This window comes from Corvus hawaiiensis, chromosome 9 (assembly GCF_020740725.1).
Source record: "Corvus hawaiiensis isolate bCorHaw1 chromosome 9, bCorHaw1.pri.cur, whole genome shotgun sequence".
Lineage (NCBI taxonomy): Eukaryota > Metazoa > Chordata > Aves > Passeriformes > Corvidae > Corvus > Corvus hawaiiensis.
This window is the reverse complement of record NC_063221.1, coordinates 7,281,788-7,302,252: the sequence shown is the minus strand read 5'-3', so window position 1 is coordinate 7,302,252 and position 20,465 is coordinate 7,281,788. Positions and strand designations below refer to the sequence as shown.

The following is a 20,465-nucleotide window of genomic DNA, read 5'->3' as shown; positions in this document are numbered from 1 at the left end:
ATCCTTGGGGAATTCTGTTCCATTTACACCTAGGCATTATTATTATTACCTGTCTGCCATCTCTTTCCTTGTACCCCTGGTGTAGCTGCCTCTCCTCCCCATTGCAAGCTACAGCCCAAGCCGCAGTCTGCACCTAACCAGCTTGGGAAATGAAATAATTTTATAGCAAATTGAAGATCTGGGACAATAAAAACAGTGGGAAAAGAATGGGGATCTAGGGGGGACAGGATGGCCTGGAGGATAAACCTTCATCCCTAACTGAAGTGCAGGGATGAAGGTTTTCACCACAGAGGTTTGCTGCAATATGCCACAGAATTTCCTTCTGCCACAGCAAAACCAGGACATGCAATTCTCAAGGTACAGTTGGGAGCCTCCCTGAGACAGAGGCTGGATGGCTTGAATTGCAGTCCCCTCCCCTGCTGAGCCACAGACAACTGAGGGATAAGGAAGTCAAAAAACCCCTCCAGCTCAAGACTGAGACACGCGGCCCTTCAGCTGGCCCTCAATTTACTCCAGAACCAACAAACCTCCCAGACCCAAACAATACTGCATGGTGGGTGGGCAGAAAGGTTTGGTGGGACAGACTCACCGCGCGTCCAGAAATCGCGAGCGCAGGATCATGACAGCTTCACACGTGCTCTGCTTCAGCTGCATCTGGATGGAGCTGAACTTGCGGTGGATGATGCTCACCATCCGCTCGATCTCCTTGGGCGAGATGGGCCGGGTCCGGCTCTGCTCGCGCAGCAGGTTCATCACGTGGGTGGTGAACTCATTGCACGCCTGGGATGGCAAGAAAAGCAAAAGAAACCCCAGGATGGGAAGGTCATTCGATGGTGTCAAGGACAGGACAGAGGCAGCGTGGCTATGGAAGGAGATGTGAGTGGAGGCCTCACTGGCTGGGGCTTTTCAGAGCAGCCTCAGAGCAAGAATGTGCCGGTGCTCAGGGGAGAGAGAAATTTCTCTGATCTGCCAAGCACTGGGCATGAGAGACTCCCAACAAACATGCTGGGAAAGGCAGGAGCCAATTTCTTTGCTCCCAGGGGGATCATGGATGGAGCTGGGGCAAGTGAAGCCCTACGATTCATGTAAAGCATGAAGAAGTCCCAGCCGCTGTTTTTCTGATTGGAACTGGAGGAGCTATAGATTTATCTGAAGAGGACCATGAACCTTTTGACCCACTGCCCCTTCCCTTACAGCCTGACCATGTGTCCTGCAGAGCCCCAGCCCCTTGTGCTTCACAGGAGCAGCTCTCCAAGAGACACGGCCCTGCTCCATGCTCTTGGCACACCAGGTAAGAAGTAAATAACGGTAATAATTAAAGCCTGAATGAGGCAGGAGCCCTGACAAATAAGGGCAAGCAGGTAACAATCCCAATTAGTTTGCTGCTGGCACAGCACTGTCTAGCTGCTCCTGCTGTCCCCATGCTGTGCTGTGAGGACAGTTCAGCAAGAGGAGCCAGGGGACAAGGAAGGGATTTTGAGGCCAGCTGAAGGCCACTTCACTGCCCTCTCCTTCATCCCCATGAGCACCTCATTGGCATGACGGGATCCTCTGACTCCCAGAAGCAAGCCCCAAAAACCAGGTTGAGAGCAGCACTTGGACAGTGATGGCTGAAGAAGCCTTTGATGCTCCTGGGATGTGGGTGGCTGCTCTGGGGACAGCATCCCAAGTTCCCACCCCATGATGGGGAAAAGGGGCTGGCAGGGGAAAGAAACACTGGATTTGTGGACTGGTGACATGGGCATGACTTGCTATGTCTTACCCCACCCTTCCAAGCTGAATTCCCACCACAGCTCAGACCCAACAAGGAGACATCCCCAAGGCCAGCAGAACCCCTCCAGCTGCCTATCCCCAGCTCCAGCTGCTGACTCCCATTTCCCAGGGCAAGTGCCAGCTATGAGAGCCCTCAACTGGATATCTCTTTGCTCCCAGACACCCCAGAAATTTCAGATCATCTCCTCTTGGCATGAAATAAAGAGCATTAAAGGCAAAATCACCACTGAGTGCTGTGCTGACCCAGCAGCAGCCAGACTGAGAAGCCAGGGGCTGAGCTCCCAAAAGTAGGATTGGAGAGAGTGGGATGGAGGTGGAAAAACCCTGAGCCCTGGTCTTGCAGGACTGTGGGTAATGGTACCAGAGATGTGGACCAGCACAGCCGCTTGCAAAGCAACTCAGTGGCAAAGCCAAACTCTGTCAGTGGGTTGTGAGAAGGAAAGATGTGACCCGTCCCACGCTCTGGGCCTGGTTAAAAGGCTTCTCTCACCTGGTGTCTCTTTGGGGAGTAAAACAAAGCAAAAACAGAATCAGAACATCGAACAAACAAAACTCCTGCCTAAGGAGAGGAAGAACCAGAAGGTCCTTCCCTGAAGCCTGTCCCTGTCTGTGCCAAGGGTCTCTCCTTGGACTTGGGTAGCAGAGGACATGAGGTCTCTCTACCCCTATTCAGCCTGGGGCCTGAAAGAGCCCTGAAGTGCTCTCCACTCCCATCCATGTGAGATGGCTGAGGCTCCTCCCTGCCTCCAGGGAGTGACAGCAAGGGCTGAGGAGAGCCATCAAAAGTCATCCTTCCAATCAGCCCTCTACCTGCTCCCTGCCTCCTCTAAGGCTCTGCCAAAAGGCCTTTCATGGCATTACTGTGCTTGGCTGCTCCAACTCCAGAGCCCTGCCTGGCCACCCTGACTCCAGCCTGAACCCAGGGGCTCCCTTCCCTCTGCTTGGCCAGTGTGGCTATGGAGGTGAGACATCCCCCAGCCGCACCACACATCCAGTTAGCCAGGTAAAATCGAGGCTTTTACTGGCTCTAAACCAGAGACCTGAAAGCGTGCCTGGCCCCTGGCAGTGGAGCCTGTCCTGCACCCAAGGAGGTGATGCTTTCTTGTTCACATCCATAAACCCTAACCTTGGGGTAGAAACCACAAGCACAAGGTGCACGGTGGCCAAGAGAGGTCTGCAAAACATCTGGAAGCACTTGAAAGGAACTGGTTTTGAGTGTTGACCTGCAAAGCTCTTCAAGGAATTGTCAGTGTTACCAACAGCTGTGTTTACGACCCAAGTAGTTTTTCTCTTTTAAGAGCAATTTACTGCAAGGAAAAAGATTTTTTTTTTTTCCTGGAAAAAGAGCTTTTCAAGCAGAAAATACATTCAAGGAAGATTTTGATTCAAGTCTTGCTTGGAAAGCTATCATCACTGAGGCCAGCACATCAGAGAGGCCTCCTCCTTCATAGGGCCAATTTTGGGCAAGATATCAAGGAAGGAGTGGAAAGTGAAAATCCAAGGGGCAACTCATGCTGAGCCTATTCTCACGTCACATCCCAGCATAAACCCCCAACCCTCTCAACCCTAAAAGAGCATGTTATCGCTCCAATACCCAGTCGCATTTGCCCACACACTCCTAACAATAGATGTCAGCAGTGATCCAGACTGTGCAGATCCACGCCACCATGCCGCACGGAGTGGCAGCTCTCCCCCTCTGGCTGCTGCTCCCACCACACCACGAGCACCGCCCCTCTGCCACGAAGGAGCCTGTTACCTGCTCGTACTTCTCCAGCTCCGTGTGGTAGATCTGTCGGATCTGGGAGAGTTTGGCTCTGTAGTCAGAGTGCTCCACCGAATTGTCGGAGCCAGCTCCTCCGGATGCGGCAGCGGCGGCGGCAGCAGCGGCCGAGCCCCCTCCTTTTTCGGGGCCTGCCACCCCTTCGGCCAGCAGCATGTTGTCTAACCTCATCAGCTGGGGGTCCGTGGGCTCCTCCTCCTGCGCCCCCCGGATGCTCAGCACTGCAGGAGACACAATGGGCAGAGGAAAGCCTGAGTCACAGCCAGGGCTTAACTCAGGGAAGCTCATCCCAAGTTGGACTGACCCCATCAGCAGGGGTTTTCTTCCTTCCCAACAGGTCCCCCAACAGGCAGTCTGCATCCTGATGCTCCAAGTACTCATCACCAAGCGCAGTTACTTGGCTTCCAGGGGCACTCCAGCTCCCTGCTCCTCTCCCTACCTCTTCCCCTCCTTCCCACAGGACAGAAGTACGGCAGAACTGGCAGCAAGCTCACCACACAACTAACCCAGAAAGCCACACTTTCTGCTCAGACAAGCAGCAAAACTCCTAGCAGCAGCAACGAAAAAATCCCAGTAAATGTACCCATTCTTGCTGCCAGAAGCGATAGGGACCATATCCCAACTCAAGCACGAGATGGGAAGTTGGAAGTCTCTAGCCCTGATCTCATCTTGCTCAGGGGTCCTCTCATGTCACCCAACATGTCATTTACATCAACCCCAGATGGCAGAGAAAGACACACAGAGCCCAGGGCAACTGTGCCTTGGTTTCCACATCTTGAAATACGGACAAGGGAGAGGGCTTGAAGTCCATGCTTTAAGCCACACACTGGGAACACATGCAAAAAAATGTATAAAATAAATTTTATTACTGGAAAAAATGCCTTTTCTTTAAGAATCCAGTCATTCCACTGATGTCTAAACCATGCTGAGAAAAGGAGCAACAATAAATTAATCCTCCCAGAGTGATTTTTCAAAAAGAGAATCTTCCTCCCATCTTTGTGCTCCCTGCTTAAATAACCACTCCAAGTAGAAGTTCTCCTGTGAGGGCTTTCCTGGAAAAACAACATGGGAGCATCCCAACTGCTTGGGATGTCCCGTGCGTGAAAAATGGAGGCGCCCTATGTGCTCCCGCCATGGTCTGTGTTCAAACATGGACCGATAACGTCAAACTTCCACATGCACACACGCGCAGCTGCATAATAAATGACATAAAATAAATCCTTGATGAGTGAATAAAAAAGGCATTTCCTAAGGGAAAACAGTTGTATTTCCCCATCTCATTTGGTACAGGAGCTCTGGGCACACACTCCTTGCACATCCAGAGCTGGGAAATGCTACGTGGATTTTGATAAAGTTGTCCCCACTGACATCTGAGATGAATTTGACCCCCACCCCAATCCGCAGCACAAACAAGAGCAAGTGATTATTCCTGTCACTTAAAATAAAAAAGCAGTGGAAGATCAGTTTGCAACAAGAAATAAAATCAGAGCAGCTAAAAAATCCCAGCAACCAGCAAGTATGGTCTTCCCCACTCTGCAGTAAGTTAAAGATACAGCTATTATCAGTATAAAAGTGAAGTAAAAGACCCTGTTGAGAGGTTCGGTTAAGACTAAAAAGAGCTTTTTTAAAAAGCCTCAAAACCTACTGAAATTACTATTTTCAGGACATTTAATTCATTCATTTTATTTTATTCATACATTTGGATCATTTATTCATTCATGCATTTATTGATAATTTTGTGATGAAAATATGCACCGTCAACAAAGGTGGGAAGGTGGGCAGAAAAAAGCCCAAAACCAGTAAAACTGGAACTAACAATAAGTAATTCCACACTAGGGAGGATCATTTATATATGGAGGAATGAGGGCAGAGTGCCAAATTTGAAGCTGAGCCCTCAGGAGATAGGACCAGCATTGTCTCCCACCACAGGAGGCTTCCCGTGGCACCCAGCCACGGTAAATAGATACAAGGGGAGAGGACAGATTTCATCACAAAATTGGTTTGGGGTCTATGGTCCATAAACTGAAATATGAGGCAAAAGTAGCCAAATTCCTTAAAAAGAGAAGAGGAAAGTTGATAGGCTGCAGCAGGGAGAGAGACTTGCCATGAAAATAAAGAGAATAAATTTCTATTCTTCCAGTACAAAAAAAAAAAAAAAAAAAAAAAAAAAATCAGTCAAATAAAGCACATCAAAAGCCCAAATACAAAAGGAAAGCAACACAGGTTAAAAAAAAATATATTAAAAAACACCTCAAATAAACAAATCAAAAGCAGAGTTGCCAAAACAGGCACATCTGGATTTCAAAAGGGAAATATTTTTAGATTAAAAATCTCAGGAATCATTGACCTGACAGGTAAGCACGAGTGATTAATTAGTTTATGTTTAGAGAACTGCTTCCTGATGAAAAGTGCTGTATATTCCCGGGAGCTTTATTCCTCTGCCACACGCACAGACCAGCACCCGCTGGGTGGGTGCATTCCCAGCATCTGATGGAGGGATGTGTCTCCCACTGCCCAGCCAGGGACTGTGCAGAGCAAGCCTGGGCTTGGCTGTTCACTCAGAATAAGGCATGGGAGTAAATAAATGGAAAGGCCAATGTGTCTAAGAAGGACTGATGCTGCTGATTTATCCCTGAAAGGTTGTGCTCAGCTGAGGAGAAGACAGAATGATTATTTCAAAGCTCCTTTTTTATCTTCCCAGTGCTGGACCCAGCTCCAACACACCTCCTGCCAGCATGCCTGGGATGTTGGGCTCCTCGGCAGCTCCGACCCTCCAAACTGCCCCGTGATGGGACGAGGCTCTGCTGGCTGGGGGGTTTGGGATGAGCTGGAACAGACAGCACCCAACCTGTAGTGCCTGGGCAGCCGATGGCAAAAGAACCCTGCTCTCCCACCAAATTAGAACAGAATAAACGAAACAAAATGATCCTCAGTGGTCCAAGGGGCTACAGGCATGTAGGCATCCAGGCATCCCCAGGACCCCCCATTTGCTGCTCTTGATTAAAGATGGGAGAAAAAGGAAGAAGAAAAAGAAAGATAGCGACTGGCAGCCGGGGGGAGGAAAATTCCCGCAAGACTTTCTGTCCTTGGCTGTTTTCCTGCTGGCTCGGCAGCCTCTGGAGCCGTGGCGCCTGCCACTAGATGGTGCTCAGCCCTCACCTTGGTCCCCTGCTGACCAAAACACGTTTTTGTATGTAAATATATACACATGCCAAAAAACAAAACAAAACAAAAAAGATTTTTTTAAAACCATTATCTACATACGGGTTCATTTTAAAAGCAAAGTCAAGGCACGTGCCCTGTCTCCGCTTGTACCGCCCAGCTGGTCACGGAGCGGCTCCGACACGTGCAGCTATCACAGGGTCTCACCATCTCCGATGGCAGCAGTGGCGGCAGCTGGGATCATGGAGCCACCAGCCTGCAGTCCAGTCCTAGTTGCCACCAGGGTCACAGAGACCCATTCCAGCAGCTGGAAAATGCCTCCCAGCTCGCATACTTGCTTCTTCTCCCTCCTGAGGAAGGGATCACAGCCACAGGGTTCAGACGACATGGACACATCCCAGGCCTGGGCTGGCTCAGTGGTGCGGCTGCAGTGCAGGACATGGGAAGTGGTGCCAGTACTGACCTCAGAGAAGCAGGTGAGAAGACAAAGCCAAAAACAGCTCCTCAGCTCCTTGCCTGCTTGCCCTGCGATTCAGGGACACAGGATGGAAAGTGCATTGAGCCACCAAAGCTTCCAGATGCTCCAAGATGCTTCCCACTAACATCTCCAAGGAGCACCTGCAAAGCAGCCAGCTCCATGCTCATGTGAGATGTGCACCCCACATGTCCCCACACCTTGGCACCTGTGCCTGGTGTCCCCTCAGGTCATGAAATCTGAGGTATATCCAGTGTGGGGGGCACAGGGCAGGAGAAAGCGCCCTTGCCAGACACCTTTGGAACAGACACCATTCTAGGGATGGCCTGGGGCTGTGAAGATTCCTAAGAAATCCACAAAGGAGGGTACCAGACTCCTCTGGTGTTCCACACCACCATCCCCACCTTATTTACTCCATTTTCCTGCAAGCATTTCTCCAAAAGAATCTGAAAAGCATAGGGGCTGAGCACACAGTCATAACTCTTCTCCAAGGCCATGCCAAAATACTTCCACTTAGCAACTCTTTCCTCCAAACTAGAGGTGTGCAGGCAACACAGACAGAACTACACCACGAAGGCAATCAGGCATGCTGGGGGTGATGGCAGAAGCTTAGCAGGAGACTGTGGCTCAGCAGTGACAACAGCAAAGGACCTTCAAGCTCCATCTTTCTTCTAGAAAGGGCAATTTATCCTACCGTGGTCAGTGTCCTCAAGCTGAGGAGATGTGGGAAGCAGGGGGCTGTCCAAGCCAGACTCCCAGCATGGGATATACCCCCTCACAAGAGGATACAGGGTGTGGCGGTAAGACACGACGCCAACCCAGGTTGTGCCAATGAAGGAATGGGTCCCCCAGAGCCAGCGCAGCTCTTTCTCTGCTGACTTCAGCAGTCAAAAGTGCGGTCCTGTGGAATTTCTGTGACTGCCTGGTTAAGATCCCCTCTGATGACATGAGCTGGCAGTTCCTCTGCAGCCCCATTTGCTGACACTACCAGCCAAGCGCTGGAACCAGTGGCTGGGCATTTAAACAAACCCACCCTAACAAAAGAAACCTGCTGGGTGGTTTTAATGAGTTCAGGAGGAGCGCTTGCCCTCCTGCCCAAGCTTGGCTGCTTCTGGATGGGTTTTTTCATGGTTGTTTCTGCCCATTCCCAACTTGTTAAATTGCCTTTCCAGGGGGACAGTTTAAAGGAGAAGGAGATTTCAAGTAAATGATTGCAACTTATCTAAAATAATGTGCTACTTAGCATAGGAGACAAGCATCCTGGCAGGCAGAAATGGGAAGCAGTGCTGGAGCAGATGGGAGTAATTACGTTGTGATTTTTAGAAGGGTTTTCTTTCCTGCCTCCACTGTGCCTAAGATGTACTGGGAGGGGGAAACAACCCACCCAACAATGGAGTTTCAGGAGAGGCAGACAGACAATTCCTCTGTCAGGCTGTAAGGGGGCCTTTGGTATGACTTTCTCATGGAGAAACCAGAGATGTCCACCACTGGCGGAGCACTTCTGGCTGCTCGCTCTGTCCTCTCGCATGGCCTTAAGTGGGTGAGATGCCTCCTTCCCCACCAAGGCACTCATCTTCCCCAACAACACCCAACCCAGACACCAAAGTGTAGCTCAAATCCTTTCCTGGGACAGAGGCTGCCCGTGAGGGTGGTAAAGACACGACATGGCAGTTTCTCCCTGGGACCCCCAAAACGCCTCCACACACCCATGCAGTGTACAGCTTGGCTTTGAAACACACCTGGACATCAGCTCTCTTCCAGCCTCTTGCGATTTAGGATTGGCAACATTTGCCTGGGGAGACCCAGCTTCAGGAGTCACACAAGCTCACTGGAAAACGTTGTTTTCTTTGAACGTATTTTTTTACAGCTCCAGGTCTAAACAACAGCCAACAAACACAGGGACAGTGCAATGCCAGCAACTGCCCCTCCTAACAAAACCAGTAACTAATCACCTTATTTTAAGCCTATCTCAATATTCCCTGGAGCCTGAGACTACATTTGTGAAGGTTGAGGATCAAAAGCACTGAGCTTGGGACAAGAATACTCCCACGTGCCTCATGTTTGAGGAAAATTGTGGATACAAATATGCTGCTAGCAAGAATTTCTCTTGCTTCTTTCCAGTCCCGTGAGATATTTTTCTCTCTCAGGGAAGAGATTAGTAGAGTTCTATAAGCTATGAAACACCTGCAGCCTTGCAAAGCCTTGTTTACGGTACAGTAGAAAAATATTTTGACAATGGATGTTTTAGGATTTTAGCCAATCACCCCAAGGGGTGGCTGATCCCTTGACCAATTAGACTATGAAGAAAAAAGTCTATAAAAGAGTTTGTAAAATAATTAAATAAATCAATCTTGCTGCTCAATTCCTGCCTGCTGGATCTCTCCTCTCCTCCCTACTACTGCAGGATACCATGATAGACAATTACACATTCAGGGACTGCATCTTCCTCATACTTGTATGTGTAGTTGCAAACCAAGTCAGGAGAACTGGGTTTTGCTTCCTTGGCTGATCCATGATGCCATAGGCTTGCATTGCTCTTCCCAAACTTTCTCTGTGCAGATAAGTCCCCAGACTACATGCACTTACCTAAACTCTTGGGTTTTCTCCTATCCCAGTGTATTTGCAGCCTACTTTCTTCTGAAACACAACAAGGAAAATCCAGTGTCTTGGATCTTACCACAGAATCCTGGAATGGTTTAGGTTGGAAGAGATCTTTAAGATACCTCATTCCAACCCCCTGCTATGGGCAGGGACACCTTCCACTATCCACTATTGGCCATGTCCAACCCGGCCTTGAACACTTCCAGGGATGGAGCAGCCACAGCTTCTCTGGGCCATCTGCCAGGGCCTCAGCACCCTCACAGTCCTCTCTTTAAACACAAAGTTGCCTTCAATATCCAATGCTCAGAAGAAACAAACTCTCAGAGCTTTGTGGAGGTTACTACAGCACCCCTGGCTGGGTCTTCACACTGCCAGGTCAAAGGTCCACATGTTGCAACAGAAATGCCTTCTTGGCAAAGCACACAGTATCCACTTAAATGGGAATCACAGTCTTCCTAACAAAGGTGGAGCACTTCAGTGTCAAGTAATCACAGGAGTTTTAAACCTTGGTTGAATATATTCACTATGTTTACGCAAAGCCACTGAGAAAATCAACATCAAAATGCAATTACCTATTTCCAACATAAACAGAAGCTGGAATTTCTAAATACACAGACACACGCCCTTCCAGGGAGCAGCAATTAAGAGAAGTTAATGGTTTCTTCTTACAATTGACATTAAAGTTCCCCTCCTCACTTCAACCTTTCCAAAACTTACAAATGGATGAACAGATTTTTGCTCAGATTTTCCAAAACAGGCTGCCATGAGATGAAGCATGGAAAAATTCAGCTGGCAAAATGGCTTTTTGTGCATCTACTTTTTTATTTATTTCCCAGCAAAAGGAGGAACTGTGTGAAACCAGTGGGCCATTTCTGCCACCAATTTTCACTGTCTAAGGCCATAAAACAAACCAAAAATCCCAGCAACAAATCAAGAGAGAGGCTTGTACCCATAAGCACTGCAAAGACACCCTGGATCATTGTAAATCCACCTCCTCCCCCAACACAGGAGTGTCCTTCAGGGCTCTTTGGAAACAAAGCAGAGAGATGCTTTTAAAGGTGGAGAAACATTCCTGTAGTCCATAAGACTGTGTTAAGATACTCCCACAGAGAGGAGCAACAGGTCACATCAGTTCAGAGTAATGGTCCATGTAGCCCTAGAGGTCAGCTCCAGCCATGGCCAACAAGCCCAACTGGAGACCCAACCAAGGCCATGACCAACAACAGAAGCATCGGATGCTCAGGTCAGCAGCACTTCCCCCAGATCCCTCCTACCCATCACCAGTTTGGAAACTTGCATCACAACTCAAATTCAGATCAATCAAAAATGCTTCCCGAATCAAAAATGAAATCGCCTCCCACTTCATTTTATCAATTTCCTCTCTCCCTCTCTCTCTCTCTCTTTCTTGTTTAAATAAAAATTTGGGTAATTTCAAACGAATTAAACTGCTTTAAAAAGATAACTTTGAAAAATAATAACTTCCCATTTTCTGGGGTGGAAGCGTCCAAATTATTTGATGAATCCAACACAAATTAAAAAAAAAAAAGGCTGCATTTCCCTCAAACCTTAACTTTGGGGTGTAGAAAACAGGAGAAGGGAATTTATCACATGCCAAAAAGTTTCTCAGCTCCCAGCAGCAGCTCTCCATCACTTCAGGAGGATGCAGCTTGGATGTGCCACAGAAGCTGCAGAAGAGAGACACTTATTACATAGTACTGGCAAAGAGTCTGCACCAGTTTTCTCCTAACCCAAATGCCAAATGAGCTGCCATAGTGAGTGAGGATCTGGCAGCAAAACGATCAGAAGATCTGGAAAATTATTACTGACATATTCTGTGGAAAAAATATCCCCCCCAAACTGGACAATGATCTCAAATAGCTGAAAAAAATAGAGCACAGTGTTGCCGTGATTACTGAAAACCAGATTCTCCGCGAAATGTGACTCCATGGGGAAGCTGAACGAACACAGATGAGCTCATCTCTCCAGTCCTTCCCTCTATCCTGCTCCTGCTGACCAGTTTAGCTCATGGCTGGTAACTGAGCCTGGTATGGAAACTTCTGACACTGGCCACGCATGCCCAGTTATTGCTATGGTCAACTGAAACACTGTGGTTCAAATTTAAATATCTTCTGTTTTTCTCTTTACAGTCCTGATGCCAAAATCCATGTTTCCTCATGGATGCTTTGCTGCAGGCTGGTGGGCTTTGGCACCACGACTCCCAGCTGGAATTTTCAAAGCTGATATTCAGGGACAGATAGCACCTCTTGCACCACACGCGAATCGTTGAGCAGAGCGTTTAGCAGCAGAAAGCAGGCTGGAAGTGCTTCCACACATTAAAGACAAGGCAACCAGACCCTAGCGCCCCACCAGTGGACAAACCATCTCTTCCCCTCCCACTCACAGCAGCCTCAAGCCTGCCTCTGCCATGTCCCACAAAGCACAAAACTCTCACAACTCCACCTAATTAAGCACATCAGCTTCCCCCACTAACACTGCAAACAACCCATCACCCCAGAGTCAAACTCTGGGCTCAGAGAGCTCAACACTGTCTTAGTGGCACACTCTGTCCTTAGAAGAGCATGGATGAATTTTGGCCATACACAGGTCCCCTCACCATCCCACTGAGCACCTCACAAATTCCAAGGCTAGGCTCATGGTCTGGCCAGGAAGCAGGCTGATGCTGAGAAGCGATGCTGAAGCAATCCCACCCTCTTATCTCACAAATCAGTTTTTTCTTAAGCAGGGCAGGATTAGCAGGCTCCAGTCACAGCCTTGAATCATAATCAATCCCTTATCTGCATGGGCACATCTCAAACTCTCCAGCTGCACTGACCACACCATAAGGGAGAGATGGTGCATGGCACCCAGCCTCCTCTACCCCACCAGGGCCAGGACCAACCTCCAGCTGCTCAGAGCAGCAGTGACAGGAGTTAGAAGGAAAGCAGATTGAGATTCAGCACTGCTCTGCTGCTGGGCCAGATTTGAGCAGAAGATGTGACCCAACTGACTGACCACAGGCTGGCCTGGCTCAGGGGAGTAGCATAAACCATGGAGAAAAGCTTCAGTCCCTCCAAAACAGCCTGTGCCAGGACTTCATCTTTTCCTGGTGGAGTTCGGGAGATGGACCCGAGTTCCCCACTGCAGCACCAAGAGAACAAATGATCACTGAGGGACAGAATAAGCCATCATCCTCTCTCCAGGAAATGAGGGGGACCTGGCGCTCCTCCCGCCTGGAGCCGCATACCAGCTTGAAGCATGGCTTGGACTTGGGGCTGTCTAAGCCCTGCAGGAACAAATCGGCAAACAAAGGATGGGATTGCTCCCAGGCCAGGTCCAGCCATAAAACCCCCTCCTCTGAACGGGGAGTTAGGCTGGGATCGGCTCAGTGCTTTGCATATGAATTCTCCTTGCTGAAAATAAATGGGTTCTTTGAATGAGCTGAATCTGTTAATGAGAAGCTGGGGCCTCCAGAGCTCCTCTGAGGACAAGGGTCCCACTTCAATCGCCCCAGGCTGAGCCCTGAAAGTGGAGAACAAACAAAGAGAGGTTTTCCCCCAGAAGAAAGCTGCCTTTCCAGCCTGCTCCCCTCTCCAAAGGTCATCTCCCCTGAACATACTGTCTGTAAAAGGCTGCTTGATGCACACAGTGGCTGGGGCATGACAGTCGTAAGTGAAAAAACTGGCAGAAGCCCAGGTGGAAAAGCTGCATTTCAGATCCCCTTCTCCTGCCATCCTTCAAAAAAGATGACCCATGAGACTCCATCCAAGGAAAGCTGGCTTGGAGCTCATCAGATGGCAATGTCCCACTCAAATCTCAGGTTTGCTAAATACTCTGAAGGTACACGCTGCCCATTACGCTTCTGAGAATGCTGCCACTCTGCTGCCAAGTTGATGGCCTTGCCATGGGCTAGATTCAGGATTTTGTGCAATATAGGAGAGACTTTCCAGATCTTTGAGCCAAGCCATTGCAGGGAAAACACTCTTCCCTCCCTTTCTCTCTCCCAAAGTGGGCAGCACAGAACCACAACAGACATCTTTAGAAAAGCTGGGGACAAACAGGGAACTAACTGCTCCCACGGTGGAGGGCCCTGTGACCACATCCTATCCCTCCACTGCCAAGGGACCTCCGCACCTCCCACTTATAGGCATGCTCTCTGCCCAGAACCACCTTCCCATGTCCAGCAGCAACCTTCTGATGCATCCCAAGAGCTGAGTGTGGCCCTCGTCACTCCTCTGCTCACTTGAAGACAGCCTCATTCTCCAGTGCCCAAAGAAGGTGGCTTCAGGAGCAGAATATCCTCTTATTTTCTGGTGCATGAAAACAAGAGGGAAACAAAGGAGAAGGGAGAAGCAACTATTAAGCAAGGATTCTCCACCCAGGATAAAACCTCAGGGATGGGTTTTGCAGCAGGAAACCTACTGCCCTGGCCAAGGGGAGATGGCAACCATTGCTGAGTACGAGTGGATCAGAAGTGCTACCATGGGTCATAGCCTCCTCTGAGGTTCAGCCATAGTCCAGGCAGACAGGGTCTCCTCTTCCAGAAGCATTAAAAACCATCCCTCCACACATGCACTTCTTCCCAGCCATGGTAGGAGGCAATTCAAAGCCCTCTCCACAAAAAATCTGAAAATAAGTTATACACCTATGAGGATAGGTCAAGTGCAAAGCACAAGAAGCAACCATAACCACAGGTATCAGAAATCCCACCCCAACTCCTGTTGCATCCATTTAAATGCAACATATTCACCACTGGACAATTTCAGGCACCTACTTTCAGTGTTACAGGTGACACCAAGATGACAGGACCAGACCCAGCCTCCCTGGAGCCTCTGTGCATGTCACCCCTGTGTGGTTTTTAAGTACCACAACTCTCCAGAACTGCATGTTCCTTTTAACTCCTTGCAGACTTCCCTTACACACAAGGTCAGTGGTGGAGTCACCATCCCTGGAGATATTTAGAAGACAGGTAGATGTGACTCTTAGGGGCTGTGTTTAGTGGTGGAGTTAGCACTGTTGGGTTAACAGATGGACACTATGACCTTAAATGTCTTTTCCAACCTAAGTGATTCTATGATTCTGGGTATTTCTCTCCATGCCATGCATAGATCCCACCAAAACCTATCAGAATGCTCCTCCTCCATTTACTTGGTTTCCAAGCTTGTCTCACCCACAATGTGACAGAGAGGTGAGGTTTGCCCAAGCCTAGACACTCCACCAAGCTTCCATGGATAAGATGCTATCCTGAACCCAACTCTGCTGCGATCCAATGATGGCAGCAAACAAAGGAGCACATTTTTTGCATGATGCTCAGTCCCTCGCAGTCACCACACTGACCTGCTGAGCCTGGTGTCAAACCCGGTCCTTGCGCGCGCTAGACAAAGCCTGACTCTTTGAGAGGCAACAGCCGGTCGGCAGTGTTTTAAGGCCAGAAAACAGCTCTGAACATTCAGTTCCTTCTCTAAATAGAGGCCCCTTCTGTAAATTATCTGTTTGGACAGGAGGGAGAGTGCTGCAAGTCCAAGCGCTTGTGAAATAGGATCGGCTGTCTTTGCTCCTGCTCCATTCGAAACATGTAGGGGGAAGAAAGAAACCCAAAACTGGCAAGGCAAGACAGGAAGAGAGAGCCCCCGCATGTCCGCACTGCTGGGAGGGTGCAAGACACCAGAAAAAATGGGGAAAAAAATTAAACATAATCAATTAGTAGCATTTCTGTTTCAAGGCGCCTGTGTGTGTTCAATTATATTCCACACAAGAGGCTGTTGATGCAGATTTCCATGCTGTGGGGCGCTGGTGTAACAGGATCCAGCTCTGCCTTCCACCTCGGACAACCACACTCAGGGCTTCGCCAGCGAGCTCACCCATTCCCACGGTCACAGGGGGCTCACACTCAGCCCCACAGGCCAGACAGACAGACACACAGCTCCCCCTGCTCCTTCAAGAGAGGCCCTGCCAGAACCAGCGAGGAGATTAAAAAGGGAGGAAAAAAAAAATCTTTGCCTAACTCCGGCTGCGTCCGAGATCAAAGATCATCTCCAGCGAGGCCATCTGGTCCTTGTAAATGTAAAACCAAATTGAAAGCCCTGCCCTCACCTCCTTCGACTCCCTCAGCAATATTGCTTTTACCAGCCTGGATGGCCAAGGAGCTTGCAAAAGGCATCTGTATGTAATAGAGAGCCGCCATGCAGCTGGGCTGGAGGCTTCCAACCCCCCTTTTTGTTAATCACCAAGCAGAGGTAAATGTTTTCTTTGGATCTCTAGGGGCCTTTTTATTCCTAGGGCCTTTGGCAAGAGTCCATGGCAGCAACCCTGGGATGGAGGAGAGCCGCTCTGCATCCCCATTGCTTCTCTGTGGCTGCAGTCCAGGTTGCTGACCCTGTCAACAGGGACACACTGGGAGGGAAGATGACCCCACCACCCCAGCAGTGTCCCCACCACCACAGAAGCCATGCACAACCCTTCTTCCCCAGCCTAAGCAGGTTTCTCCGACCACCACTCCTGGCCTGGGATGCAAAGCGGGAGGCAGAGCTTGGTAAATAAACAGCTAGAAAGAGGACTGAACTAAGCACTTCCTTAAAGGGGACATCTGAGCCAAAAATTCCTTGTGAAAAACCCCACCACTGCCAACCCAAATACTCCAAGCTCGACTTGAAAGGCAAGCGGGATCCGCTGTCGAGAGAAGAAAGCTACACCAGAGACGTTGCAGGCAAAGAAGAGGCAGTTTGAGGAATTCTTACCCATCAAGCTTTATTGTGTTATTCCAACTAAGCACAGACAAAAAGACAAATCTCAGCTCCCTACTTTCATTTATAATTGAACCCAGTCCAGAAGGATGGAGCAAGTACCATCTGTAATGCAGAGTGCATTAGCAGCCGGCAGAATGAAATATTCAAATTACTGTAGGCTACCTCGCATTTCAATGACAGGGTTACAAAAACCTGACTTGTAAGTGGAGATCGGACTGGAAGAACAGAAAGTTTGTTTCTCCAGTGCATGAATTAACCTAACAAAATGTTACTTTCAGGAAAAAAAAAAGCATTTGCATGCATAATTCTGCAACATATCCCAACAGGCAAACGAGAAAAAAAAATATTATTCCATTTAGCTATCCTAATTGATACATTGTCCAGGGAGATGAAAGAACTCCTGGAAAAAAGGACAAGGTTCTTCCTTTTGGCTGAAGACACTGAATAAATAGACATAGGTGTGCACAGCACTTACCAGTACATACAGGTCCCACACACAGGGATGAGGGACAGCAGGAGTGTGCATCCCTGGGCTGTGTCGGTGCAATACCTGCATGGACTGCAGCCTTTTGATGTGTTGCACAATTTGAGTATGCAAATCACCCCTTGATTTTCGTGCTTGTGCCTGTGCTGGGATCCATTCGTTTTGATATCGTTAATCAGGGCTGCCGAAAAGCCTGACACAGTAAGTGGCTGTAGCCCCTAGCAGTAGTCAAGATAGAGTGACAGGCTCCATTTAAGATGTCACAGCATATAATAAAGTGTAAAACTATACTTAAAATAAACGAGATAGAAACAATAAACTTGACTCTGGCTTTGAACTTTCTGGGAGAGCAGCAAAGAGATGAACACATGCATGTGCAAGCAGGCCTGGGGAGGCTGGAGGGGACAGTCCCTGGAGGGGACAGGCCTGGGGAGGCTGGAGGGGACAGTCCTCCACCAGCCTGCTGCCCAGGTGACAGCAAGGAGAGCTGCCTCCTCTGTCCTTCAAAGGATCCCAGCTTCTCAGCAATCCTAACATGACATCCAGTCTGCGTATGGGACATCTCTGGCACTTCTGGATATGGATGTAAAGGAGGAGGAGAAGGAGAAAAACAAGGAGTCGTAACTGGGGTCTGCCAGGGACCGAGGGGATGGCTAGGCCACAATGGGCATGTGACTCCATCAAGGAGAACACTGAAGGACTGAGCTTTGCTTCCAGCAGCTCCACAAAGAAAGGAATTACCCACCTGAATGGAGATCGGGACAAGCCAGTCCAAATCACTCTTCCATCCTAGGCAACCAAGGAACATCACCAGCTCCTGGCCACACTCCCAGGATGTCCCTTCCTCTCTAACCCTGGATGGCAATGCCAGGATGGGATGGAGAAGCAGCAATGTCCTCATCATCTCCATCCTGCACTTGGCCATGTGCCCCAGGACCAGGAGCCACAGCAGAAGCTGGAGCCCCTTCCTGGCAAGATGAGGATCAGTCCCATGCAAGATGGCGGGGGGGAAATACTAAAAAAAGCCCCATTCCACTCCCCAAGTAACTTCTCCACACCTGAAAACCTTCTGAGTGCCCGACAGCAGCTCTCAGTGCTGAGACAAACCAGTCACTCTCTGTCCTGCTAAGCAGTTAAATTAGAGAGTATTCAATTAATAACAGCTGAATATTCTGTCACATTTAGGAAGATGTATGGTAAGACAAGAGAGTTGTGATGTCTGTGACAGAAATGATAAAAGTTCTCCCGACACAGGCTGGCAGATACTTGGCTGGAGGAACCGCTTGCTCTCATGGACTCCACTGTCATCACAGACACCAGGCCCAGCGCCTCCTTCAAAGGAGAGACACTCCAAATTGCATGGGAGAACCACTGCCAAAATGGCTTGCAGGCAGCTCCCTCCCACCCTCCTTCTAGAATCCATCTGAGATGCAGGGACAAGACCCTGGAGAAGACCTTGACCAAGAAAGGTCTGAGGCAGCACCTGCCAGCTACCACGTGGCAAGCAGCACTCAGCAGAAGCTCAAACCCTCCCATGTCACCTAAAGACCACCCCATAACACTCGTCCCAAGCTGCCTCAGTTTACCCTTCTGCAAAGGAACAGTGATCATACCCCAGCAACCCAGGCCAGCAGGGACCAAGGCAGTGCTGGCATGACACCATGACCATGGACAAGCACCTGCTGCCCAGTAGGACATCCTGCACTTAATTAATGGACGCTGTGTGGCCAGGGGACACACACAGGAGCAGTGCTTTTGAGGCTGCCTCCTTTTTTTCTGGGGGGTTGTTTTTCACCAGTGTTGTTTGCGAACACAGTTTTGTTGCTAAGAAACTACCTTCATATTGCTAGGAGAGCAAAGACAAAGCAACCGTCAAAGTAACACCCCATTTTGACAGTAGCCAGATCGTAACCATAAATGATCCATTTCCCCTGCTCTCCTGTATGCTCATTAACATGATCTAAATACCATAATCCCATCTATAACCCACACCTTATATGTTCACATGCACGGTGCCGGGACCCCACGTGCAGGGGGCTCCATTGCATCCCTTCATCCCCAAGTAAAAGCTAAAAGAAATCAGCCCCAAGAAGAGGAGGGGGATCCCCAGGGAGGCTCCATGGCTCCCTTCTAGGCAGGAACACAGCACAAGGTCTGTAGGCAAGAGGTACATGAGAAATAACTGGGAGAAGTTAAGACCTCTGCCCATGGCCACAGCAGATGGCACAGCCCTGGTTTAAGGAGAAATGCAATTACCTGTCAGTGTTCGGTTTGTTGGATGGGGTGGGTTGGGGCTACTTTAAGTCCAGGGGAGAAAATGCAGGGGGGGACAGTAAAATCCATTCACTGCTCAGCGTTCAGTATGTTTGTGCCCTTTGCTGCTTTAAGAGTGGGGAGATCCTGTCACGTGGGGAAGATATCACCTTGATACAGATCCCAAGCCAAGTCCTCAGGATCCTGAAAACCACTTGGCTGACGCATCTGCTTCCTAGGGCAGGAGGACGTTATCTTTGCTACCAGCATCTCTGGCCCCTCTTTGCGGGTCCTGCCGCAACCTGGATAGATCCCATAAATGATGTGAAAAGCAACATATCTGCCTCCCTCAAAAAAAAAAAAAAAAAAAAAAAGGAAGGAAAGGGGCAAAGGCACATCCAGGGCAGCAGTACCTGCAGGAAGGTGCTTCTTAGTCTGATCCATGGCAATCCAGGACGATGCATGAGGCTAAAAGGTTTGCTGGAGGCAGTGATTCCTACCTGCATCAAAAGCAACAGGAAAGCCCATGGCCTGTTTGCCATGGATCTGCTGACGCTGATTTAAGCACAGAGGGAAAGGCAGGTAAAAGATGAGGCTGAAAAACTGCAACCTGTTGTGCCAAGGCAACCATAAAGGGTCTCCTGTGTTTTAGCAAACTCCTGGGGCAAGAAAGGATGTCCGGAGTCACAGCACAGCTGCGGTGGCTCTCCCCACCCCAGAAGAACAGCAAACATGGAGCTTCCATCCTCCACCACCACCCAGCCCTGGCAAAAACTGGCTCAAGAGGTGACCGACAGCACGAACCGACTGCCAGCAAGGGATCACCTTGCTCTGATTTATACCCCTCTGATTTACATCTCTGCACTGGTGCAGTAGAAATGCCTGCAGGCAGGGACCACCAGGGCTTGGAAGCACAGTGCCTGCCTCAATGCTTCTTAGGGCAAATAAGGAAGAAAACCGAAGCTATGGGAAGCAATCCTGCAATATCTGGGTTGTTTTTTCTCCTCCCCTGGGCCAGCTGGAGCACAGCTCTGGCTCATCCCTTGCTGAAGCACAAGATGCTTCTGCATGTACCCAAACCCCAGCCCAGCACCAAAGGGCCTGTCTCCCATGGAGCAGCAGCTTGCCACGTGTGCTTTCCCTGCCAAAACCCCGGCTCCACCCCACAGTAGGAGAAAAAGGGAAGGGCGAGAA

General features: G+C 49.4%; 1 protein-coding gene across 2 annotated transcripts in view; it reads right to left on the bottom strand.

Moving 5' to 3' along the window:
• PBX1 (PBX homeobox 1) overlaps window positions 1–20,465 on the bottom strand; it is a 130,286-nt gene that overhangs the window by 23,936 nt on the left and 85,885 nt on the right. For both annotated transcript variants that reach the window (XM_048312504.1, XM_048312503.1), the window contains exons 3-4: window positions 3,530–3,774; window positions 590–780 (exon numbers count right to left, since the gene is read on the bottom strand). In XM_048312504.1, the coding sequence (XP_048168461.1) occupies window positions 590–780; window positions 3,530–3,774 (436 nt within the window). The remainder of the gene's footprint in view (window positions 1–589; window positions 781–3,529; window positions 3,775–20,465) is intronic.